Source organism: Scomber scombrus, chromosome 12 (assembly GCF_963691925.1).
Source record: "Scomber scombrus chromosome 12, fScoSco1.1, whole genome shotgun sequence".
Taxonomy (NCBI): Eukaryota; Metazoa; Chordata; class Actinopteri; order Scombriformes; family Scombridae; genus Scomber; species Scomber scombrus.
The window spans coordinates 10,229,749-10,256,895 of NC_084981.1; the positions used below are offsets into that span (position 1 = coordinate 10,229,749).

The following is a 27,147-nucleotide window of genomic DNA, read 5'->3' on the forward strand; positions in this document are numbered from 1 at the left end:
ACCACAACAACAAGAGGCATACAGTCATAAATGTGCACAAAAAATCTTTGGCTGATGGATCCAGTAGTATGTGAGATTAGTTGTGGACAGATACACATAGACACTCACACACACACACACACCCACACACACAACCAAATGCATCATCCCCTCCAGGCTTACGCCTAGCAGAAATAATAAAGTGAAATGACTTGTAAGATTTTTGATTTTGACATCTGATAGTGATCATCTCATAAGTGCAAAAGCAATAAACAAATGACCAACTGACAAACGGGTTAACATGAGCTGTCAGGCTGCCTTATCTTTTTCTACAATGTCTCACATAAATGTAATAACACAACATTAAATAGCTCTGGGTTGTTTTAGATGCATTGAATGAGAATGTAAGCATACCATTAACCTGTGCCCTACTGTGGGCTAGATAAGGTTAGAGGAAACTGTAAAGTGCTCTTTAGAAGTGTGATCTTAGCATATTAACCATACAGATCTGCCCTTTGGTTTTCTGCCAAATGTGTTAGAGTCACACTGTAAGCCTGTGAACCCTGAAATCTGGAGTTACTTATTCAGAGTACATGTATACAGCTCAACAGAGTTGGTATAATGAAAATAGTTAAATATTTATTGTATTATTACCCCTGTTAATTAGCTGAATTGTGTCATTCTATGGGAAGATTTAGAAGAAAGACAATTATCTGCCGATCTTCAGGATTTGTGTTTCTACACCCTGTACTACTTGACAATGTTGCAACACTGGTTGGTCTCTAATGTTACACCTAACTCTTTCATCCCTTCCACCTCTAAAATACTTAGCTTAAAATTATTTATTTCATTGCATAGGAATGCATTTTAAATGCCATTTTTTAGTGTATATATGAAATAAAGGATATGATTCAGGATCAGGTATATGGATATTGCAGATTTCTGTACACAGTAAATTTGATTACCAATATTTCTTCCCTAATGTAGGCTACCTACCATACAACGTTAATATTATTTCCCCACTGTCGCTTTGCTCCTTTAAGGAACTATGCTAAAGCATCTTAAAATACTTTTTTTTCTCTAATTCCCCAATGCTTAGGCCTGGCGGGGGGTCAACTCAGGCCTGGCGGCAGTACACTGGCAGAGACCCTTATATAGCCATGATACATCAGGCCCACGCATTTGATAACCATCTCTACCCATTTACTTAGAGTGCAGGTACTTACTAAGAACAGTATTTGCAGTTAAGTTTAGCATAAACAGAAAACTGGAATGGCAGCGTGCACTGCTGAAATATCTTTGGGTTGTTGTGAATTAAAATGAAGCTGTACAACATGGGGAAAAACAGATTTGGTAGACATTCAAGAAGCACATTGAAAAGATGGATTTCTATTCACGTCACCTGAAATTGATTCATCTTGGCGTCACAGCTGTTCCATCTACCCGAGGTGAAGATAATATAAGAAACTGTTAAATGGAGAGAATGCAGCCCAAGCCCACAATCAAGAAGTGCAACTAATCACATGAAATTGTTCACCAATTGCAGACAGCGGTGCATTAGGAGGCGGTAAATGACAATGCAAACATTTGAAGAGGTTTTCAGTGGACGTCTTTGTATCGCGATTGTATGACTTTTTTTTAATCACAAACCCACCATCGTACCTATGAGAGTACACAATTTTGGAAAAGTATAGACTAATATTGTTGCTAATTAGAGGACTCATCCTCGGAGAGTCTAGTAAACAGGTATTTATCCACAGGTAATATATCACAAAACAAAGTCCTGCAATAATAATATTTGTTATTTTGTTTTTTTGGCTTGAGGACATATTGTGTTCTCAGCTGTGTTAAGATTGTTTGCATGGGGATGCTAACTTGTAGCTCCGCACTCCATCAAGGAGTAGCTGGAAGTGTTTATGTGAAAGAGTTTTTGGGGAGTAGATGGGGAATTGGGAGTGTCTTGAAAACATTATTTGTACACGTGCCAAAACAGAAATAGGCTAGAAAGTAAGTTTTAAAAAGCCAATAGTCTCTGCAGTTGGCAAAGTGGTCATTTGTCAAATTGATCAGCACCTCTATGAAACCCCCTCAATACATTATCCTATATAAGGTGCATCAGAATATTCAGTTTTATCGCACTCATATATATACGAATAGAAATCATGCCATGTTCTTCTTTTAATAGTAGTATTCTCTTCTGCAGACGTAGGCAACATTTCCAGATGCTTGATTAGAAAATGATGTCATCTAGACATGACATAACCGGTGTTTACAGCTCGTTCTGACAGGAGAGATGAACATACATAGGCATACTTCCCACTGAAAGCCACTGAACTATGGAATTATTTGATCAGATCTGCTGAAGTGAACATCCTCCCGCTGTCTTCCTAAACAAATAACTGTCATTTCATTTTTTACTGGACCTCCTGTTCTGTCACTTGGCAGTCCATTTCCTGGCTGCATGCACTGCTGCTTCCTGTTCCACTGAATCAGAACAAACAGTGGAGTGGACTGTAGAGGGATCTGAAGGAAACGCAGGCTGCTGGTTCTGAGAAGTTAAACAAGTAAAATTGAATCATAGCCTTGTCCATTTTAATAGTCTTGGGAAACACACACACATAGTCAACTTGGGCTTTCTGTTTGATCATTCCAACACGTTTCAGTAGTTTATGTTGGACAACATTTTTACAACTCCAGCATGTACTATTTGCATGTGGAAATTAATGAGTGATAGACATTATACAGTATGTTATTAGCAACCAAAGCGCTCTAAATACTGTAATTAAGTCAGTCCTCAATGTTTGGACACATTTCTAGCCAAAAGTGTTTATCATTGCTGTCAAATAATGGCACTCTGAATGAATGTTTTCTTAACAGTTGCTGTTTTTTTTACCCATATATTGATGTTTAATAAGCCTTTTGAACCTCCTTGTACTTTAGAGTTCAGCATTTCCATTTTCAGTTTGATACTTAATATATCACATATATTTCAATGAACAACTTTTAACAGTGAAGTCAATAAAATTTAACCTGATGAATAGACTTTTAACAATGTGTCTTTGACCTCAAAGAAAGTTAAATAAACACAGAAAGTCAAAGGTGTCTAGACTTGAACATAATAATGGGAGTGTCAAACAGTTGTGTGAGTTGGAAAAACACAGTGTTGCTACAGCCCTCCAGATGGGCAGGGTTGTATCTGCTGTTAGCGGGCTCGGAGGCATGAGGCCTGCGTGGAGCCTAAACAGATGCTGCTCTTTAAATGAGACTTCTGACATTAACAGTGGTTAGTGTGCTCCTGTGAGGCCTCCCTTTACAGCTGTTCTGAGGCCATTTCGTCTTTTAATTGGGATGGGAGAGATCATAGATTGCATTAATCGAGCAGAAGACACTGCGGGCCAATGCGCTCCCACTTAGGGACCCCCCCTTCCGTTTTTTACTTGTCCTTTGGGCTGATAGCTTCAGCTTAGCCTCCTGCTTAATAAGCCTCCCATATGGAGCATTGGTCCTCAAAGACCGACCTAACGACGAGAGTGTGAGAAACAACTGTACAGGAAGGTTTTTTTGGGAGGGTCCATCTGTTAGCTCCTTTGGTGTGGATGTTGATGAGTGAAAAGTACATGTGTTATTTTTTCAGAATCAATTATTTATTTCTTCTGTACTTCTGCTGCAAAAATATCTCTAAAAGAGAAAATACATATCAGTTTCCTTGACGCTAGTATGTTCCCTGTCTAGACTGGGTGACTGTAACCAATACCTGCTGTCTGGCCAGCAGTGACATATTATATTTGCAGGAGACAATCCCTGTATTTATATATGAGTTAAATATGCCCAGGAGACACCACTGGAGATTACATATCTGCAACCGGAGTGCTAGAAAAGATTGACACACGGCTGTTAACTTGATTCTAACTTGATTAGGCCAAATTGAAGAATGAATGCTCCCTCTCTTTGAGTAAGGTGGGGGGAGGAAAGGCAAAGAGAGGTATTGACAGGGTATCAGTGCTCCCTGAGCAGGCCACATAGCTTCAAGGATGTTTTTTTTTATACCTCAAACAGCTTCAGACAAACATGAAATCCACTGAGGTTGTAGAGTGAATGCCTGTATTCCCTGTTAGATAAAAAGAAACTAAAAACATGTCATATCCAATCCCATCAGTCAAGATGGAGTCTTTCCCTTTCCTCACTAGAGACAACTTCGCACACATGCATGACCCACCTAACAGCCATACTAACACAACAGGGAACACTGATCAGAGGGCAATGAATTTGGGCTGATCCCTTTTATTTAAGCAAAAGGTACTTGGAGAGGTTAATCCTGCACTAGTAGTATTGCTCTTAAGCCTCCTCCTCTTCTGTCTGTGGTCTGTTTCTCCTTGAGTTACTGCTTCCTCTCTTTCCTTCTCTTTGCCTCTCGTGAGAGACTGACACAGCTAACCAAAAAAAAAGAAAGATTTGCTCCAGTCCTAATGCTTTGTGCATGTCACTCTATCACACTGCATCTATTGCATTACTATGTGCGTCTTGGCGGGCCTGCATTGTGTTTTAGCAGCTACCACAGGATCCTGCTCCATCCTGCATCCGATCTCATTAAAGATGGAAGTGAAGATTAAACCACATCCTCTTTTGCACACTGCGGCACTGGGCAGGAGGCATCCACTTTGCTTGTATTACTCATAAATAAGATTGAACAGGCAGTTCCTGCAGTGGCAAAAATAATGATTGTTTGCCACACCAGTGAAAGGTTTATTTAATCAGACAAGCTGACAGATACTGTGGATGATATTATCAGGACTTTACTTTTAAAGCCAAAGAATACATTAGATTTTGCAGAGACCTAGTATGAATCACAGTGGGATATAAGCTTGTGTATGAAGAATGCATTTAAAAGACTTTTCATACATATTGCACCACCTCATAAAATTATACCACACTGGGCTTAATTAAGATTTTTGTACTGTCTACTGCCTTATGTTTTGGTAAATCCTGCCTATTTTCAGTTAAAAAAAATCACATATTGTCAGCTGTTCTGTGCCTACTAATTAAGTATGTGACTTTACCGTGTGACACAGACTAATGCGGGTTTGTCACACAGTGTTCCTCTGAATGCGGCCGAAGCTGTGTCCCTTTTGTGTTTCTGTGTAGCAGAAGGAGAGATAAGCCAATTAAACGCTTTGGAGAGTTGAAACTGTAGTCCGGCTTCATAAATGATGAACACTCCGAGAGCTAGCACTGGTCCTTTACTGGTGGCTCCTCAGTAATTAGACCTTCCATTAATGATCACAAAGTCCCTCTTCTTTGAAGTGGCGCTTTAATCCAGACAGTGTCACATTCTTTCAGTGTGCTCGGAAAGAAAGCTCAAAGACGCTAATCTGATGCCAAATCTGAATTTAGCAGTGCGATGGTTATTATGCTGTAAAGAGATGCTTCCATCTTGGCATTTAATTAAAAAGGCTGAAAGAATTTGCCTCTGCCTTAAATAATCTTATCAGAGTTTGTTAATATTTTCTGTTTTCCGTTCTTCAACCGATTTCTCCAAGTACAATGTGAAAGCCATGCTGAGTAATTGCATTTTTGGTCTAATCATCTGCTTAACTTTTTTCAGATTTTTAGCTGTTGGCAACTGTGACGCTCTGAGACAAATCGAAACCCACTGATGTACACCATTTTAGTCAGGGTCAGTCTACCTGTGCAGCTGCCGATTCCATTTAGGTCATTCATCCATCTCAAGTTCCTAACTGAATTGCATTTTAATCATGTATGCTTTTAGCCATCTGTGGCTTCAGTTTTCTCTCTTCTCCACAATGCACTCACATTTACCGTTTGGAGACACATAGGCAGGAAACCTCTTGTTCACTGACTGGACCGACTCATGGTCGAGATAACCTTGGAATACAGATAGATCTCTGCCACTAATAGAGGTCACAGAGACATTTCCATCCTTCACGTTTCCTAAAAAAAAAATGTTTCAAAATTAGATTGTATTTGTCAAACATGTGCTTAACTGACCTGTGAGATCTTTTCAGCAATTTGTCATGTTTGCCTCTCGCCCTACGAGCTGGTAAACATACAAAAGGCGGGGCGAGAAGTGCTCGGAGGTTGTGTGTCGGGACTTGAGACCTGTCTCCATTCATACCCCCTGATTGGTCGGTGACAGGAAAGACTAGCTGAGGTTAATTCTGGAAAAAAGGATATATCACAGTGCTGTGGCACCCAATGCATTTCAAATGATGTGTCCTTGGGATGCAAGGTTACCGCCGAGTCTGTCTCCTCTCGCTAGAAACAGGCTGTGTAACTATGGGTATTATTTAATGGGCCTGACAATGAAAAGGTCTTGTTGACTTGTGCAGAGTGTTTGGTTATACAGAAGGTCTGTCTACCCTCTGACATTATTGTTTGGATGAATTTTGCAAAGCTCATTTCTTTGTAGGGATTCACCTTATTAAGATCGCCACTGCAGTAGCATTCCTGTTCTCTATGAAAGCTTTCAGAGCAGTAGTCTTACAGGCAGCTGGTTGATTTAGTGACAAATCAAACTGCGTATCCAACTGCTCCTTTGGTTGTATTAGATACCACGAAATGGTAGTGTAAGTAGTAATTACTGACATGATTGATGTTGAATATTATGATTGTAGCTATAATATTACCTTTATATCCCTGACATGTCCAACATAAAGGTTAGTTGCCAGCTCACATAATCATATCCTGTCTGTTTCATGTCATCTTTTGCATTTCTCTTCAGCTTTCTTAAAGATGGTTTTACCTCCCTGTGAAATGCCACTGCCTGTTTTGATCTTCCAGTATTAAAATGACCATGGTGTGTTACATTGGATAGCAAAAGTATGTTTTGCAAGGTTTTTTTTGTAAGTTGTTAGAGAAAAGACTTTGTACAGTTTATTTTACTTTCACGGAGTAGTTCTTGTCAGAAAAAACAGGATAATTAATCCTCTGCCTCTGTCAGTTTCTCTCCTTTCATTTTTTTTTGCCTTCCAATCTGAATTACAAACAAATCCTACACAACTTTTTTTTTAATTTTTTTTTTTTTTTTTTACAAAATTCTTCTACAGGCTGTCTGGAGCTCTTGTTTCTGCCGCTTTTTCAGGTTGGATTCAGGGTTTTCTCTGTTTCCAGGCACCATAGATTTCAGTTAGTCTAGTGTGAGGGGATGATACTGATCTGTTCCTTCAGTAAATGTCCAGTCAAGATTGTTAGAATTTTTTTTTTTACATCTCTTCAGTGCAAGAAAAAGGAATTATAAGTAGTAGTGGGTTAAATAAATCTTTGAGGTGCCTCCCCCTGTGCTTTCCTCTCCTTTTAAGATTCAGCTCCAAAGCCAGCCTCACCGTTAGTCTCACTATGTGTGTCTCAAAAAACCTTAATCTTCTTCAGCAAGTGTAAAAACCACATAAATTGGCTCTCCAGATGTGACAGGCCCCTCACAATGTAACTTGTGTGCTAGTGTGATTTAGTTTGATTGGTGTTTTGGAGCTGCCGAAGTGAAGCAACTCTCTCTTCACTGCTCCACCTCCTATTGTAAAGGCTCTAACACAGGAACACTAAAGCTGACAGTCGCATGTAAAACCGTCCTGGTTTGGCTAGAAGTACCACAGGGTTTGTTTCTCGTTACTGCCCACATTCTTCAGCCGCTCACCTCATAGATGTGAAACACTGGGGGCGTGCTATTTGAGTAGGATACATTGGAGTCCTATATTGGACCTTTCTGGCAAAAAAAATCTGTCATCTGGTGATGATGGCACTCTCACATAAACCTTCCTGGTGGGAGAGCCAGTGACTCTCACAGGGGTGTTAAACTAGCAGGAATCCCTAAAGTCGCTAATGCTAGTTCATTGATTTTTCTCACAGTAGTCTGTGCGCGTCTTTTTCATCAATACAGCAGTGAGAGAAAATCTTGTGTAAATCTTGGCTTTAGAGCATAACCTAGCATTAAGATGGTTACAGTGTGTGTGTGCTGGGATTCAGCAATGAAATAAAGAGCTTGGAGGGAAGCCAATTAACAGCTGGGATTAAGCAGCGCTGCAAAGTTCAGCAGGGGGATGGCAATATCATTTAGAGAGACACAACCGTTGTCCCAGCTAAGTGTCCCCAAGATAACTTTTTCAGTCTCTCAGCCTGTCACATGTCTGTCAATTATTTGGTTTTATGAGGTTGATTATGTGTGTCTGTTAGAGGAACATTCTCTGATACAGAGAAGACAGTTGTCTCCTTAAGTAATATGTGTGTAAAGAGTACATTGTATACTTAGGTGCTCTATCCTTGTGCGCAATCTTCAATTTTCTTGTCACACCTTGTTTAAAGTTGGTGATTTAGGTGTCTGATGATTACCGGTACTTACAATGGATGTTTGCCACTGCTCAGGCAAAAGGTGGAGAAAAGGTGTCTTTACATTATTCTGTGGCTGATATTGTAGTTAGAGAGGTTCTACTAAGCTATGTCATGTCCTCTGTGTAAATATCACTAAAAGGTAGTCATTGGACACCTTCAGAATGGATGATGAAGCAAAGAGAGATTCTAATACAGGATGCGTGTCAGCCAGGCAAGGTATTTTTTAGACCCTTAAGAGAGCTGCTTTCATATTGTATTGTGATTTGAGGAGTCTGATAGATTCTATCAATTCAGTTGACACAGACAAATGACTCTCGAAGCAGAACAATACCAAGAACCACAGTGCTCAAGACTGGAGACAAAAACACAAAAAAGATGGCAAACTTAACTCTTTTTTTTCTTTTTTGCTCCTTATCTTGCCAATAGATTGCTTTGTTCACTCTCTTTTTTTGATGCCAAAAGGAAAACACTGCCTGTCTGATTGTATAGTTCTCATGGTGTCAGCACTGTGTTTTACTATTTCATAGGGTGCATATTTAAATCTCCTCAAATAAGCAATTGAAACAGGTTGTCTTTTTGTTTTCCTGTAACAAAAGGGAGCAGATTCCGGTGAGCAGGAAATTATCCATTGGGATTCTGTGTGAATGCATTTGTGGGGGGAAAAAAACCACAGATTCTTGTTTGAAGATTCAGTGAAGTGAACATCGTGTGATCCACAAGCGACACAAAAGAAAGTAGCTCAAGACAATGTTATGCTATTATTGTTGCAGTTTAAAAAAAAGAAAAAATCTAATAAAAACTACAGATGTTGAAAAGGTAGGAACTGTGAGGGAAGTGTAGTTCCTGTTGTGCTGTTAGAGCTTGTATTAGAGCTAGCTGTTAGTATTTAAAAGCTACACCATCTAACAGGGAGATAATAGTGTAACATCAATGTGCAGTTGTCGAATCTCATCTCTTCCTTTTCAAAACGTGCCTGTTCGGAACATCCAATTGCTTGGCCTCCAGTATTGCTGTTTTAACGCATAGAAAAATGAAAACTGTTAATGTGAGCTGTGATTGAATATATACACTGACAACATGAAACAAATGTTCTATTATACACAAGTAATAAGTAATTTTCTCATTTCAAGTGGAATGAGAGCTGCATATAAAAATAAAATACACAATAACAGAGAGCTTTTGAGAAAATGTGCTTCCTAAAATAAATTGGATCGATCATGTTGGGCTCTTAGATCGTTTATTTTCTTTGGCTTCAGTTCCGATCATTTGAATGGGTATATTTGCTCTAACGATTTGTGCTTATATGAGACTTGGTTTTGCACTGCCCGTGGAAAGTAGCCTGAGAGTCTGTCCATTCTTGATTAAAAGCTCAGTTTTCGCTCTTCTTTTCTCTTTTTAGAGCATGTCATGTGAAATTAATTTTCTCAAGCTGTGCTGATACTAAAAGGTGACGTGAAAACACTGCAGAGCACTGATTGGTCAGTCATTTATCTTATTCACAGGCTTTCTGTTTCAAAGAAAGCTTTTCAACCGCTCCCTCTCTTCGCTCTGCTGCTCTCTCTGTCTCTTTTCATTTCAGTTCAATTCAATTGAATGGGCTTTATTGGCATGAAAGTTTCAAGAACAATGTTAATATTTATATTAATTTTGTATATAGGCTACAATATATCCTATGCATGCTGCATTTACGTGTGTTTGTGTGACTCATTCACTGTCCCCCAGGCTGTGGCTTATTGGGTCTCTCGCTCTCTCTCTCTCTCTCTCTTTCTCTCTCTCTCTCTCTCTCTCTCTCTCTCTCTCTCTCTCTCTCTCTCTCTCTCTCTCTCTCTCTCTCTCTCTCTCTCTCTCTCTCTCTCTCTCTCTCTCTCTCTCTCTCTCTCTCTCTCTATCTCTCTCTCTCTCTCTCTCTCTCTGTCTCTCTCTCTCTCTCTCTCTCTCTCGCTCACAACACAGATTTGTCATGTTGTTCTTTGTATTTACTGCTGCATTAGTTGGATTTAATGAATAAATGAAAAGGAGAAATGCAGAGGAGGAAAATGAAACAGAAACTAAGTGTGTCTGTCTGCACAGTAAATCATTTGTTGAGTGTTTGATGGTTGTTTAGAACATAACCGCTGTGAAACAGTCAGCAAATAATGTTGCATTTCTTTCCACTGCTGTCTCTCTGTCACTTGCTCATGCTCTCAGCTCCCTCTCCCTCTCTCTTCTTCTCTTGTCTTTTTTTAAAATGAGCTGGGAAGCTAGCAACAAAGCCTAACTTTTAATGTCATCAAATATAGAAAGATGTCCTCCCGTCCTCTCTCTCATGGCATGGTTGTACAGCTCTGATCATGACATGCAGTCACAGAGCCCAGAAGCCCCAGCCCACTACTGCAGAGTGGAGTGGCTCACTGATCACCTGTTTATTCAAATTTTATTAATATTGATTGTGTTGCATGTCTAAATTGCAACAGATTTGACACTGCACTTCGTTGGGTCCCCAGCAATGCACCCAACAGTTCTCTAGATATTTCACAGTAAGGACACATACATATATAGACAGACCAAGATTTCTTCCCTTTTAGTGGAGAGATGGAACAGGGATATAATAACCTTAAAAACTCTGACTTGCACCATTGAATACTTTTATTTTTTTCTGTGAGATTTTCTCATGTAAGTTTTCCATCTCAAATTCTTGTACCTGCAAAAACATGTCCATTGCTCACGTATGTAAGATTTGATCATTGATCATGAACAAAATCGATGCCTTTCAAATTACCATATAAAGTGACCTGTTCTGCTCTCTTTGTGGCCATATAAAAATAAGTATTTCACAGTGTGGTGCTTCAGAAATCAGCAGAGAAAAACTAAACTAAATTTAGGAGTGTCAGTAGTATTATTATTATTATTTTATCATTTAAAAAAAAACCTCATTAAATTGGGAAACCATGATAATGATGATGATGACGATAAAATGGTGAACATAATAGTCTAAGTAAAGAAAACAAGTCAATGCCACAAATATTCTTAAATCACTTGTTCATGGCTACTTAAGAACAAATCTGTTCACATGAGATTTGCATGAAGCCTATTTTTTTTGGTATGGGAAATTAAAATAGAATAAGTAAAAAATAACTGATTATGATCAAACCATACAGCTGTCACTATTAATGTTAATTAAAGTATGATTATTTATGAGATCATCTCTGATCTAAGAAGGATTAGCCTATCTGTTTAAAAGCTTTCATCATGCACTTCAGTAGCCTGGACTGACATGTCTTCATTTAGACTCTGTTAGACTTAGGGACATGATTTAGGAGCACCAGTTTTATACAAGTGCTCTATATTTAGGCAGAAAAATGTTTAATATTATTGCAAATGCTTTCTTAGCCTTACTATATTCAACACTATATATTTTCATAACTTAGTCTAGAGGCAGTTTCTCTGTTAGATACTGCAAATGTGTTGCCAGTGTACAATACTGAGTCACTACATTTCCCCTAATTACTTCTATCCTTCTATCAACAGTGTCATATTCTACTCAAGATAATGTACATACAAGCTGTAGAAATGTATTTATTATTGTCAATTACAAACTGTCTCCTTTCATCAACATACAACCCATTTTAGCATCCATACTTCATAAGCAGAAAAAGAAATACAGACACATTTTTGCACCATGTTAACACAAATAACACAACGGTCTGACTACTGGACTTCAGATTGAGTTGCTCCAGTCTGGTTGCTATTGGTGCTCCAGGGAGATGAGACTGTGTGACATAAACTAAGTACTTCTGGAGCCTGGGCTCACTTCACACATCACCTCAAAACATATACTGCTGTGATCAAATAGACGCTGGTGGGAATGGAATCTCTTAAGTGCTGGTTAAGTGCATTTTGCTAAGGAAGTAAGAGAAGTTAAAATACATTTAGTGTTAAAAAAGACAATGCACTCTTCCTTAATGCAATGTTCTGCACTTAACATTGGACACATGAAGTCTGTCTGAAGTCTGAGTGTATATACTTGGCCTGGCTATCAAGGGCAAGACCCTCATTTCCAGACTTCTGTTTCCTGCAAAGAAAAGGCAGTGATATGTAAAAATGAAGTCGATTCAGAAACCACACTTCAGTAGCCGAGGATCTCCAATTTAATGCTGCCCTGGCTCCTCCGTCAGGAGAAATCCCAGCCATGTTATTTTGGATATTGTGAGGGGAACTGTCTGACTGCCTGGCGGGTACCTAACTGGGGGTAGTGGACTGTGAAGGCCCTGAGGAGCCATGCAGGTCTTTACCATACCAGGCCAGATCACCAGTAAGGAAGAGACTGCATTAACTTGAGGCCGAGAAATCCAGAAATGTGACTGGATAAATCTATAATATGCAGCTGCTGGCCCAAATCCTACCAGAGCTCCGCAGTGACACAGGGCCCTGTGAAGTTTGTAGATAGCCTATTTCATCTCACCCAGAAAATGACGGTGCCTCTTCAAAGTTGTCATACTTGCACAGGGTTGGTGAATATCATTAAAAATATCTTGCAGTGTTTTTTGCACATTGACACTGCATTTATGTCCAGTGAACAATGCTTAGGCTAGCTTAATTTCTGTATGGATCTTTTCTGTCTGCAGTATCCATCTGTGTTGCATATACTGTAAGATTTTTTAAATCACCCAAGGCCTTTCAGCAATGAGGTGCGCTAAGATGTCAAGACATGCATTAATATATGCAAGTATGCTGATATAAATGCTGTTAACATTGTCATGTTTCATTAACTGGTATAATTTGTGTATTTACATGAACGTTTGTGACACAAGACATTATTTAATATTATGTTTTGAAGTTAAAGATTACTTTGAAGGATTTTCTCATTATCATGTGGAACTCTGTTTCACCTTCTCTAAATTAAACTATAATCATGTTGTAACATGTCTGTGGAAATATAATACAGCAAATAAAAGAATGTGTTGTTTTTCTGAGACTGTGCTTGTGGTTTCTCACAAACCACAGACAGTTTTATGTTGTTGTGACAACCACAGTGCATTTGTGATTAAAATAGTGGGAACGGATCGAAACAACTTCATCTAATGAACCTCGCTCTCTCTGCTGCCCCTGCATTGTGCTTTCACAGCCCTTGTTGTGAGTCTTCCTCGTTCATGTTAATAGGCTGTGTCTTTACTGTTAAAAACAATTATTAAGCGACACTTCAGTTGTTACAAAGTTGTTTTCTATGTCTAACTTTGGTGGCATTGACTTTCTCTTGGTGTCAACTTCAGAAGAAATACAAACTTGCGCTTTGCCGAGCCCACCTACAGCTTTATTTTCTTGTAATTTCTTCAAGCTGCCTTCTTAGGATTGGGGGTTGAGCAGATGCAGGTAGATGTATATTTATGAAGGGGATGTGTATTTCAGGGAGAAGCAGTGTTGTGAAAGGTGACCTTGTTAGATAAAAGGAGGACTCGGAAGCCAAATGATGAAAGAGAATGGGATCATCCTGTGCTCATTAATGTGGATTTGAAGGTCAGGTAATTATAACAATAGACGTGTGGGCTGGCTTTGGCATCTGGTATTGTTGCTTTGTTATGGAGGTGACAAGCCTGCGGAGGAAAGGGATTAATCACTGTGACACCAGCCTGTTGTCACATTGATACATTCAGACATCATAACAGTACTACTGTAGTTCTTGAAAGAAGCTGCAAAAACAACATAATTTCAACCATCAACAGTGTATGACAAGTACTAAGAATATCAGTTGGTTTAAGACTCAACCCACAGTCTCCTGGTATTGTAATGAGTGCTTCAAGGTAAAATCCAAACTAAAATAGAATTGGCATCATTTTTAGTGAAGTGATTTTGCACAGTTAAAGCCTGATTTTGGACACACAAACAAGTGCCTTCCAAAGCTATAGATGATGCCATCATAAGTTAAAGGCTGCTTCATACCACAGCAAATCCACACAGCTGAGGTTGGATGAACCACTGCATGCAGTTGTGAATCCCACAGACATTCTCTGCATTCCTGAGCCAGGTGAGCGTTTAATAGGCTGAATCGAAAATATTGCAGAGCAGCTTAGAGGTTCAACCCATCCTGTAACTTAATGGAAATTGTGTTTGTGCTTAATGGTGACAGGATATCAGCACATATGTGAAATTAGACCTGCTTTATGTTGTGTGCACCAAACCAATTTAACATAAACAAGGTTCTCCCAAACCTTTACAAAGCAGACAACCTCTGTAACTTTCTATAACTTGTTATGGAAGACAGGAGATACATGGCTGGCAATGTACTTTAAATTAAATTTGGTTTGTCGTAAGGCTGTTGAACTCCAGGCGTGCGCATTTATTGTGTGCGTTAGTAGGCACAGCTTACTTTGTTAAATTAAAAAAGTAAGAATAGATTCAACCCAGCATAATTATATGAAACCAGACCCATTCTCATGTTACATGGTGTTTTAGAAGGAGAGGAACGAGTGGCAATTTGATAAGTTGATCTACTCAACCTGCAGACACAGAGCAGGTATTAATGCCGAATGCAAGGCTTCTTTTTGGTTGCAAACCTACCATATTACCTTTGCTGAAATGCCAAATTCCATTTACAGTACTGAACTATTAAGATTTATGCTTTCACTTTAAGATTTATTATTTTTTTCTGCCTGACAAAGTGGTGCTCGTGCATGTATTATTATTGTACCTACAGCTTGAATACTGTCAAAGGCATGTGATGGATATTTTGGTGAAATTGTGATATCAACATATATATTAATATTAATATTGCAATAATGCTCTGATATGAAATGTGTTCATATTGCACATTCTCAGGTGGGACACAACCTTGCTTACTTGTTGCGGTGACAGTTACATCATTTTGACTACATTGTGTTGTATTCCACATGAAACCGGGCTTTAGGGGTTTTTTATTATGTGTGTATGTGTGTATGTGTGTATGTGTGTATGTGTGTGTGTGTGTGTGTGTGTGTGTGTGTGTGTGTGTGTGTGTGTGTGTGTGTGTGTCTGTGTGTGTCTGTGTGTGTCTGTGTGTGAATGTGCTGCTGGGATCATGCCACTTCTACCACAACTTTGTCTGGCTCAATCTGGCTCCCCGGGGACCACTAGAAGCTATAAAGAATGAAAATATGAACCAGTATTATCAGGAGAGGCAGCATGTGTGGTGTAACATGCATTTTTAATGTGCCACAAATAAGAAATACCACTGTTGCCTCCCTTCTCTTATCCCACAACTGGTGGCTCGTTTAAGTTTTATTTCTATTTTTTTGAATTTTGCCAGCTACTAAAAGAAGAAAGAGCCCCAATTATCAAAGATTCAAATTTCCTCAATTTAACACAGATTTCCACAGACATGAGATGGATTGCTTTAGATATCAAATCCTAGCATGAATGTTTCCAGTTGTGTTGGGGTTTGTTAGTGCATACATGTGTATTGTGCATGTGATTGGTGTGTGTGTGTGTGTATGTGTACAAGGCCAGTAGCAGTGAGGAGTGCTTGTTAAGAAGACTGGTGGAGTGGAAAAGTGTGTGTGTGTGTGTGTGTGTGTGTGTGTGTGTGTGTGTGTGTGTGTGTGTGTGTGTGTGTGTGTGTGTGTGTGTGTGTGTGTGTGTGTGTGTGTGTGTGTGTGTGTGTGTGTGTGTGTGTGTGTGTGTGTGTGTGTGTGTGTGTGGAGCAGCAGCACATTATTCCACTCAAAAAGAATTTCCGAAGTCATTCACTTCACTGACTCTTTGAACATTGACATACAGAGCTGACATGTTAGATATCAGAACACTATAGGAGGAGCATCTAATGACCATCTTGTGTCAACCAAGACTGCGATCGATCAACTTTTTGTTTCTCTGTGCAAGACCCATATTTGTCTTTATTACAGGTCTCCAATTTGCAGATCATTGTGTAATAGATGCTAATATGTGTCAAATTAGCTGTGAATATGAATTCTAATTAAAGCAGAAGAATACAGAAAAAAATGATGTGACTCGCGGTTACAAAGAGCAGCTCCATTGACCTAGTTTGTGCTTTTATTTGGGACAGTTAGTGTGTGCACAGTCACATTTGCAAATATCTATCAGAATTCCTTTCGTGTGGACAGGTGAGACCAACCCCAAAAGCCGCAGTGAGTGATAGTGAAAGCTACTGATATATACAGCACAGTACAGCTGCTGTAGAACATGGCAAAAATTATCTTTAACACAGTTAATTTGACTTAGATATATTTACCGAAAATCCTGCCTAAATGCCTGAAAGATTTGCAGACACAGATATGCTGGCAGCATTATATTGTCGTGGAGGCTCTGGTTGCTTTGAAAAATTGCACCATGATTTTTTTTGACTCAGCAACCTATCTATTTGCAGCAGAGCAGGCAACCTGAACTTTTTTTTTATTAGTTTCTGTACCCCACCTTTTATCCCAGAGTCACAGCGCAGTACACTATTAACCTCTGGGCTTATTGAGAAGTGTGTGGGAGGCTGCTAAGGATAAGGTGAGTGTGAATTCGATGGGGCATATTTAAAGGGTTCAGTTAAGGTGGCAGAGACCAGAAGGTGGACACAAGATCTGTTTACTGCCTTGAGGTTTTGCGGTTATGCACGAGCACTTCCCATTTAACTGCATGATCTAGGGCTCTGCTGACGACACCAAACACGCAACCCAGATCCATGCCTCACTGCCCGCTGCACACACACCGAAATGCACACAAGCCATTTTTATGAATGCATTGCAAATATATGGGCACACTGAGGCAAGTGCGTGGTTTCACAATTCTTTTCTGTCTGTGCTGGATTCTTGATGCAGTGCCACGATTCATAAGCGGTGGCTGTCACACTATCTGGCTCAGGCTCTGTTATCAATATTTTCTTACAGTGAAAATACACAGCAACAGCCCCACTGTGTTGTCATTGGGTGGAGATATATGAGAGTGTTGTGGGGGGTTAAGAGTTCAAAGGGGCAGACAGGAAGTCCCCACTGTGACAGTGCAAGCATGTGTTTGATGGGTCATCCTAATGCTGTAGACTAGCAGTTCCTAATGAGCTGCCATCCCCAGCCAGTCTGGGGGGCTCTTCCCCTGAGATTTATGACCCACGTGGCGGCTACCACTTGGATGACACTCCCCCTGACAAACACCAAATCATAGCCTACTCTTTTGGCTTTACTCTTTCTTCTCATAACCTTGGCTATTGCAAACCTCCAAAGCTTATTTTTACTGCTACAACAGGTATTCCGGTTCCCTGAAATATTTAAGCTCAAAGATCACTGCAGCATTTTGTCTAATATGATCTGATGTGGTTGCTGTGGAGGTGGGGATCTGGTCCATTCTGCCCTTGAAAAAATATTGATTCATAAAATTCCCCACGGGGCACCCATGGGCAGACACTAAATCGAGGATGAGGCTCTTGTGGCAAAGTGAAAAACCCATTAAACATACATTCAAAGAGACAATTCCACATGTAGGCTCACAACCACTGTAGAAGGAACTCATAATAGTCTTCTGATAATACTAATTATTGGCTCTCTCACTGCTTCCCTTAAGGCAGAAATGTGTTGATCCACCACATGATAGCCAGACTGAGCCCAGGGCAGGCACAAACAGCAAGTAGAGCTAGTTTATAATTAATACACACACTATAAAATATGCATTATGGGGTGAATGCAGCCAAATATGGATTTCTGTTTTGATTTTCACTCAGGATAATTGAAGCACTTCTCAGCAAGTCATACTGAATAAGGCAGAAGCTTGTAGCCTTTAGTGCCAAAAGTTAGGAGCTGCTCTGTGTTCTGTTGTAGTATAGCTTCACTACCAGCTGTTTCATATTTGTCTCATGCTTGAAGATGGATTGTTTGAGCAAGTCCCCATCCATTTGGGATTTTAGTGTCTCCTTTGATATGTATCGCTGTGGGCTGAGTTCTCTGACTCTGAAGGTTACCGATATTTTGTGTGCATACCATAGAAAATAAAAAATAATGGATGCAGTCACCGTGAGGTCATCCATTGGATTGTGGACTCCCGTTTTGAAGCCTTTTGCCTGTCGATTTTTGGAGCCAGAAGTGACCATATTTTCGGGTGATTTGGATGGAGCTGACCCTAATGCCATAGCTGCTAGTATTAGGGTTAGCATTATTTAGCACAGTGCATTGACAGTCTGTGGTTAACAGTGATAAAGCTACTGCTAATTTTGGTTTTCACTATCGAAAAACATTAGAGCCATTAAAACAAAATGTACTTACTAGAAAAAAGTACTACTTAGAGGATCTTTTAGAAAATATTTTTTTAGGCAAACCAAATCTTGCTATTAACTTTCATGAATTGAAAAGACATTGAAATAGCAACAGCTATGTCTACGCCTATGCTCAGTGAATCTGGGTTTATGCCATGTTTAGGTTACATAACCAACATTGTTGCCATGATAGTGATTTCCCTGTGATGGCCCCCCACCTGTCACTCAAAGCAGTCACGTCCTTAAATATGCATAACTTTAAGCCTTTATAAAATTTAAATGAGTGAATCACATACATATTCACCCCCCCCATACTGTTGTCATCATTAGCTATAGAGACCAAAATCGTCTTTTGTATTAGGTTGTAAACATGTTTATGTCTGCTGTAAATTTGGGCATTTTAACATGGGGTTTATGGAGCCAGCCTCAATTGGCCATTCAAGGAACTGCAATTTTTGGCACTTGAGCGTTGGCTTCATTTTTCAGCCCCGGAGGTTGCCGCTTGGTGCATACGCAGCACCGTATGTGTTAAGATAAACTGCCAAAACATGTTTTCATGACATTCTGATCATTAAAGTAGAGGATGCAGGGAGAGAGGAAATGAAAAGGCATGAAGCAACTTTTTTTTTTTTTTTTTTTTTTTTTTTTACCCTTCTCTATTTCCATATTTATCAAACCCTCCACAGAGATGGCTGTCGAACGCTCTTCATCTCCCATTGTGCCATCACTGTGATCATACCAAGTCGCATGTGGTTAGAAAGCATATAGCATGTCAACTACCCTGTTCACCACTACCACTACCCCTCCACACACACACTTGCACAGACACTCGTGTTGTCCTAGGTTACATTTGGGGAAATTACATAGACTTATATTCATTCCCTAGAGACTTATCCTAACCCTACCTATAACCACTACTTCCCTAACCCTTATCTTAACTCCCTCCACAACCCCTACAATACACACCCCAACCCCCCCCCCCCCCCACACACACACACACACACACACACACACACACACACACACACACACACACACACACACACATGCACAAGAATTCTGTCAGACTGATTAGCAACCACATCTCCAATCTCTGATTAGGTGTGGAGTAAATGAAGCACCCCTCTCAGGTATGCATTTCCATAATGTCAGGTAATTAAACCCCAGTGTTTTAATAGCTCATGAATAGGAAGACTCCCCAGGAGACTACAGAATGATGATAGACTTTACTGAAAACTAGCTTACTATTAGCTTGCTTTGAACTGCCACTGAAACTATTACTTTCATCATACTGATAATGAGAAACGATAACAAGCTAAACACACTCATGCCATTGGAAAAAGTAAGATACAAACATTTTTTACAACTCGCTCTCACATATCTCTATTCATTTACCAATCAAAGTCAGATCTGGTACTTGTTTTCCCTTTACTACATGTATACACTCTTCAGAAATGTGAACAGAACATTTCCAAACTGGTAATAAAAGGCTGTTATGGAAATGATGCACATTGGAGTTGTTTGGTTGCTGTTGATAGCTGACAGATTCCAGCTCTAAACAAAGGCTGGGAGAGCATGAGCATCTTTTTCATCACAGAAAAACCTGGAGAGGTGCTATTGTAAACATGACAGTGGATTGTCAGTACATCCCTGTTTGGGTTGCTGTTTTTGTGTGTGTGTATGTTATGCTCATACCGTATGTGCACTCAAACACACATAACAAAAGCCCTTTGACGAAACAAATTCTGCAGTGGGACAGATTTCTTTGTCCCGATGCCCACTCATATGTGAGGTGCTCAAATCAGAACAATGCAAAGCCATAATGGTGCCACAGAAAGGTGTGGAAGCTGAGTGAACTAGAAGTCCCCTTCTGCTTGTAATCAGGCACAAAAAAAAAAAAAAAAGTAGCCAAAGGATTGTGCTTTGATTGGAGAGCTCTCCCTGATACCGCATGTTCATTATCTGTTGCTTGTGAGCTAAAACATTTTTGAGAAATAATAAGCTTTTAATGGGCTAATGTTCACTGCTAATGATACCCGATGCTGCAGCTGGATCTGAAGATCATTAAAGGCATGTGGCAGTGTATGATTCTGCCAATGCCCGCTGTCTGAACTGCACTTCAAACACATCGGCTACCTACTCTCACTAACACCCAAATTAACAGATGTACTTTAAATCCCCTCTAATCTCTTCTTCTGTCATGTGCAACGGACGTCTTTAACTGACAGGTAGAGCAAAATGAAAATAGGTTCATTTTTAATGATGCGTCCTCCGCTTAGAAAAGCTCTCTGACATTACCTTCTGATGAGCCAGTAAATTACGACTAAAGTTGGAGATTGATGTGAATACAGGGTTAGGTCATGCAGCATTTCAGCACTAAACTATCTTTAAGCTTACAACAGTGGTGTTCTACATATGTCATATTTGAGATTGGATCCTCACTCTTTAAGATCACAAGCCTTGCACTGAAGAGCTCCCCTCAGCTCATATCAAACAAACAAAACGACCAGACCCTGCGGAGCTGTGGTGAAATCTGGATTTCTCTGTTGTACAGCAGTATATACAACAATCTCAGATTGTAGGCTGCTGTTAATTGCTTTTAATGAGCCACATGTTTTATTGAGCATAACCTTTGTCAGGCTGCCAAGTAAGAAATCAGCTAAGGTGTGTATCTCTAAATTAGTAGCTGACTGAATCACACGTGTTGCCAACTCTCTAATTCAATATTCAAAGAAAAAAAACACTGCCACAATGATCACTTTTGTTTATTGGAGATAAACAAATTATGGCATCATTTTCTTGCTGCATCTTATTGTTACATTGGGACTACTGTGATGTTATTGGAGGCAACCGTCACAATGCTTAATGCTGTATTTTTAGATTTGGGTTTGTAAATGGTGTGTGATTACAGGTTTAAGTGAGAAAAAGACAAAAGTGCTGTAATATAACGGCATAATTATTTAAGCCAATTATAGGCCCCTCCTGGCTGTCTATACTGTAGCACTATCCTCCACTCTTTCATCCACTATACCCCCCCCCCCCACCCACTACCAGCTTCTTCTGTGATCACAGTAAAATAGAGCAAGACAAGAAATAAACTTCTCAAATTTAGTTTTCAATGTTGTTGAAATATATTGTACATTTTGATGAATCTTTGTATTCTGCTCTCAATCTCAGTGCAATTTCTCAGTTCACTTCATTATATGATATAAATGACACATTTGATAAATTGTGTGTTAGAGGTGCATTTGTGAAATACCACACTTGTGCAGTTAAAGAATCCAAACTAAATAATGCTGACTCTATTGAATGATAAAGATTTGCTTACTCTTTGAAGTTTACTGACTCTTTTTTTCCCCTTCTCTTTTCAGCAAACTCAAGTCTTCTGGGAGGAGGGGGAGGTGAGTAAACGCCTTTGTTTTTCATTATGTCATCTCCTTGTTTGTTCCTATGGTATTAAAGCAATTAAAGTTGCACTCATCAGATTTGGCATATGGCATATATATCTATATATTCTTCTGTTTGGCAGACTTTAGTGTCTATTTCGCTCCAAGTGTCTGTGTTAAATGTGGTAGACTGTAAGGCCAAAACATGGGAGTATAGTGCAGAGGAACCTTGCACTATGCCACACTGAGAAATGGTCATTACTTTAGCAGCCTGCCGAAGAACATTATCATCAAAGTAACGGAGGAAATCTGAGGCAGCCAACCGTGGTGTGGGAATAATGGGTAGGGAACTCCAGGAGAATGCTACTGCCCAATCCCACTGTTCTTTTCTCAAATTTGACTGTTACAGTGACATGATTGAGATAATCATTCTACACCACTGTGAGACAATGTTGGGCCAAAATGCATCCAGTTATATGTAGAATGTTAAGTTTTGGTCCGAGGGGGAATTTTTGATGATATGTTGAAATGGTATAACAATGAAACAAGGTCACTGCTCTAGCCTTATCTGTTTATCCATCTGTGTTGGCTGTCACTTTGGATGTGTCACTGCCTCCTGACAGCACTCAGTTGTACAGGGTGATCCTAACCGGTACATTAGACATTGGTCTGTCCATCTATCCATCCATCCATCCATCCATCTATCCATCTATCCATCTATCCATCTATCCATCTATCCATCTATCCATCTATCCATCTATCCATCTATCCATCTATGCATCTATGCATATTTAGTGAGTTCTGTCATGATGACACAAATGTTTTTTTGAAATGATAATTATTTGTTGGTCCACATTACACGTCTATTAATTTAGCCTTAGTTGTGTTTTTGTAGCCACTGAACTAAAGGATGGATAAAGAGAGTGTAGTAGGTAATTTGTTAAAAATGGTATATGTAATTTTACTTGGCTAATTATTCATGCACAGAGATCTTCTATAGTTTCATTTTTGAAATTCAACCAAAAAAATAAATAAAAATTGGACAAAATTATTCATTTGCAGGATGATTCTACTTTCTGTATTTATTTATTCATAAGGAGACAAACACCTGGTGTGAAATGTGGGTCATCAGAGACAAGGGACAAGCATAAAGCAACATCAAAGCTGCCACACAGTTAACTGCACAGTCCCACACAGTGTCCATTAGAGCATACACAGAGCTGTTGAAATCTTATTCACATTTAATCATGCTGCTTGGAGTGGCCCTCATCTCGTCTGATACGTGGTGAAGACTGCAAACTTTCCAGCCGTTGTTGCATAGCAGTGCGGCATCCCAATCTGTATCAGTGACATAGAGAGGCCCTCAGCTCACAGCCGTCTGAACAACTTCTGTGATTGAGATCAGAGGTCACGAGCATGCGTCTCCATAACCAACCCAGGCCCTGTAAAGTATGATATACTGTCCTCCTGATTGGTGTCTGTCTCAGCTGCAGTCGACTCTCAGTATTGATTTGCCACCTAAAGAAAAACATAAGAGGCAATTGTCTCTGCTATTGTTATTTTGTAGCAAATCATCTTTTTACAATACTCTGAATCTTAAAACATGCAGCCTTGTTGATTGATTCAGATCCCTTTTCAACTAGACATTAGGTGTTACAGTAATACAGGTTGCTCCTTTTCAAAACAACTGACAAAACTGAAGTCTCATTTTCAGCTGTCAACACTGGAACGTGAGATCTTATGCTTCAATTAATGTCATACTTTGGAAGAAAACATTTCAGTTGATTGTGACCTACAGCTGTGCTTATTAACTCCAGAGGAATTCTAATTGTAGCTAGTGCCATTTTTTTGAGAGCAAAGCCTCCTTTCATTCTTAATTGACTTCCAGCGATGCTATTCCTGCCAAGTTACTGGCACAAGATACAAGGTCAATTAACTCTAAAATGCTAAGACTCACATTTTTCTCGTTTTCATAATGACCACAGCAAGTCTGCGTTATTTTATTATTTCGTATGTGTGCTTTCTTTTGTAGCTTGTTTTTGTGTTTTTTGTTTTTTGGGGTTTTTTGGTTTTTTTTTTTTGGTCATGCTAAAGAATGAGGAGATGATTATAACCAGCGAGAGATTGCTATTATCTACCAGAGAGCTGAAAATGTTATTTTCCCCCCCAAAACAAAGCCGTACAGCGTTTGTCTTTTATCTGCACAAAGCCAAGAGAGGTATTATCTTCCAGTGTCTTTATCGCTTGAAGGTGGCTGCTAAACCTGCAAAACTGTTCGCTCTGTTCTCACCCTGGCCCTCCCTCTACCTCTATCTGTGGTTTGGCATGTGAGGACCTCCTGCCTCGGTGGCGGCAGGGATCGATGTGAAGAGGAGATGTGCTCTCATATAGGACCCTCCTTATCTCCCAGCTGTCTTCTCAGGGCTTTGCAGAGGTGAAACTTCACAGCAGGATGATCCATCATGTTGGCCTCACACACCTGAGCCATGTTTGGTTCTCTCAGCTCAGGAGGTTTGATGTCCCGCCAGTATGTGAAAACTGGACAAAGTCCTAACTTCATGATGGGAAGTTAGTTTATCACCCACACACTTTTCTGACTTGGCTTTACATGGCTTTAAGGAATAGTTGTTATTCTTTCTGTAGTATGCATATGTATGTTTTGAGAGAAAAGTTTCACCTGTACATATCAGTAATTCAAGTGTGATATTCGGCCACAGCTTGTTTTGTTGGCCTGTAGCCAGAACAGTGTGAATAGAGTGGAAATTTGTGGAAATTTAAGCCCTTGGTGAGATGTGTCTTGTACCCAAAAACATTATTATATTCTCAGCGTTAAGTTATGGAGACAAAAAAACTCTAAAAAAGATTCTTATGCCCAGGTGCTCTATTAAATCCTTAGAAATCACTGATGGGAATTCCCTCTGGGTTGAATGTCTTCAGTATTATGTACACAATGGGGTTAACCAAAATAGCACTGTTATCTACGTGAGACATGTTGGTCTCACTGGGATTCCATACATTCATGGAGGGAAATAACAATGATCTCTGATAATAGCATGCTAAATGAGGCCTCTGTGAATAGAGGGTAATTATGAATGGTACCAGGTTGCTTGTGTGATGTGTGTCACAGCATGGCTGCATTGCTGGCACAGTCCCAAAAGAATAGACCTAATGTAAACATCATGTTGTCTATCTGTCCTCCCCCCCATTTGTGTCTTTCTCACACCCGCACACACACACACACACACACACACAAACATGCAAGCACACACTGAGCCATGTAATGATACCACGAAGCCCTGTGTTGCCAGCGAGAGGGAGCCTCACTTGCCTTTGATGTCTCCATCCAGGAGGGGAATTGGCTCATTAGCATTCTAACCAGAACCGATGCCCATTTAGCAGTAGGCTTTAACTAGACCACCCAAACAAATCGTTCCTCTCAGGTCGGGCCTCGTTTCTCTGCTCCAGTCAAGCAGCAGGACTCATGCATAGTTGTTTTGTATGTCCTGACTCGAGCTAATTTAGCCACAGGCTGCTAACGCTCACTGAACTCACCAGCCTTTGTCATTGCTTACATAACATAGGCTGTAGTGCTGTGTGCCCCCAGCTCTCCTCCCTCATGCGTTTCCTAAACATTGGTGTGAGTCATAGCAAGTTCCAACACATTCTAATATGTGGGATTAATTATGCTTGCTGTGATTATGTCTGGCCGTGGTGATGCTCATGTGGTTCTCTACTCTCGTCTGTAACTAAAGCTGTCATCGGATGTAGAATCACAATGACATGACTAGGAAATGCTTAGTGGCTCTACTGAGAAAATGATGTGCAGGCAAAGGCCTGTAAATTACAAATCTAATTACCTGAAGGAGTATAATGTCCTAGCTCTGACCTTTGTGTGAAATATGAGAATATGTGCTTATAGTAAGTTTATCTGACCGCAGAAGCACAACATCAGCATTGCAATTTCAGCAGAACTACGCAGTAACTGCAGAACTGGCTCTTACTACATCAGTGCTCAAGAAGCATGCTTAAAAAAGAAAATGTATCCAGTTTTGGACATGTTTGGATAATCCTTTATCAAGATTTTTTAAGTGCCTCACTGTGCTTATCTCTGTCTCCATTTGTTATGCAAAGAGCTCTGTTTTCTTTTCCTGTCACCTTCAGGTGAACCTTTATCCTCTGTCTGGGTCCTGCCCGAGGCTTGTTTATTGAGTAGATTGGAGGGGGCCAGTGCATGGTGTTCTGTGCAGGGGGAGGGAGTGGACGAGATATAGGATGGTGTTGTCTGACGGTTTAAGCCGGATGGCCTTATGTCTGTGTCGCAGCCTCATCAGCTCTCTAGAGGCCCCAGAGCCTCACTATATGATTAATCATTCAAAGATGACACATTATTCTCATAGCTCATAGATTGTACACTATGCTTGACTGATGGTCCTCAGTTCACAGATGGTAGTAAGAGCCATTAGCATAACTTACGACAGAGATAGTATATTTCCCCATGGAGTAGCCTAAATAATAATAAATAAAAAGATAAATTGAATGCAAAGATTCTTCAGTCAGTGTGGTACCCCTGGGATTTACTTATCTTCTCGTATTTATCGGGCAGTTAGTTACACTGTGATATAGGTCCACCTTGTATTTGTGCTAAAATGATCACTGTGCTTTTTAAAGTGTATTTCTGACAGCACCAATGTAAATGTGTGTTGGGATGAACTCAAAACATTAATATTTTCTCTTTTTTGTCTAAACTGAGTGTTTTTACCTTTCTTTTCAATAAGTTGTGTTCAGGACAAGGCATTGCATGTTTGCCTTCTTACACTGGCTTTAGCCTGTGGCATTCATTTAAATAATTTAAAAATAATAAAAAAAATCAATCTTATTTGAATTCAGTTTAATGCATGTCTGAGTTTATGCATTAACACTGTACTGTATGCTACCATTCACATTTTTCTTAAACCCAGTATACTGACTGAAGAAAGCTGTAACACTCCAATCAGCTTCAACTGCAAATCAATTGTTTGTACAGCATTGTTGTTTGTATGAGTTTATTCTTTTTTCTTTTTTCAAGAAGACTGTGATCTATAACACCTGTGTGGTAGTCTCTTGCCTTTATGGAAGGTGCGAAAAATCTGTATTACTATATAATTATGTGGTATCACATGATGTAACTCACGGAAACATCAGTCATTATATTGAACAAAATATAATGTAACAATGACCTCCGTGCTGTCAGATCATTCCACCCAATTA

At 39.7% G+C, this 27,147-nt stretch overlaps 1 protein-coding gene across 2 annotated transcripts in view; it reads left to right on the top strand.

Moving 5' to 3' along the window:
* The window catches only part of macrod2 (mono-ADP ribosylhydrolase 2), a 422,519-nt gene that overhangs the window by 106,425 nt on the left and 288,947 nt on the right, over positions 1-27,147 (top strand). For both annotated transcript variants that reach the window (XM_062430213.1, XM_062430214.1), the window contains exon 4: positions 21,886-21,915. In XM_062430213.1, coding sequence (XP_062286197.1) covers positions 21,886-21,915 — 30 coding nt within the window. The remainder of the gene's footprint in view (positions 1-21,885; positions 21,916-27,147) is intronic.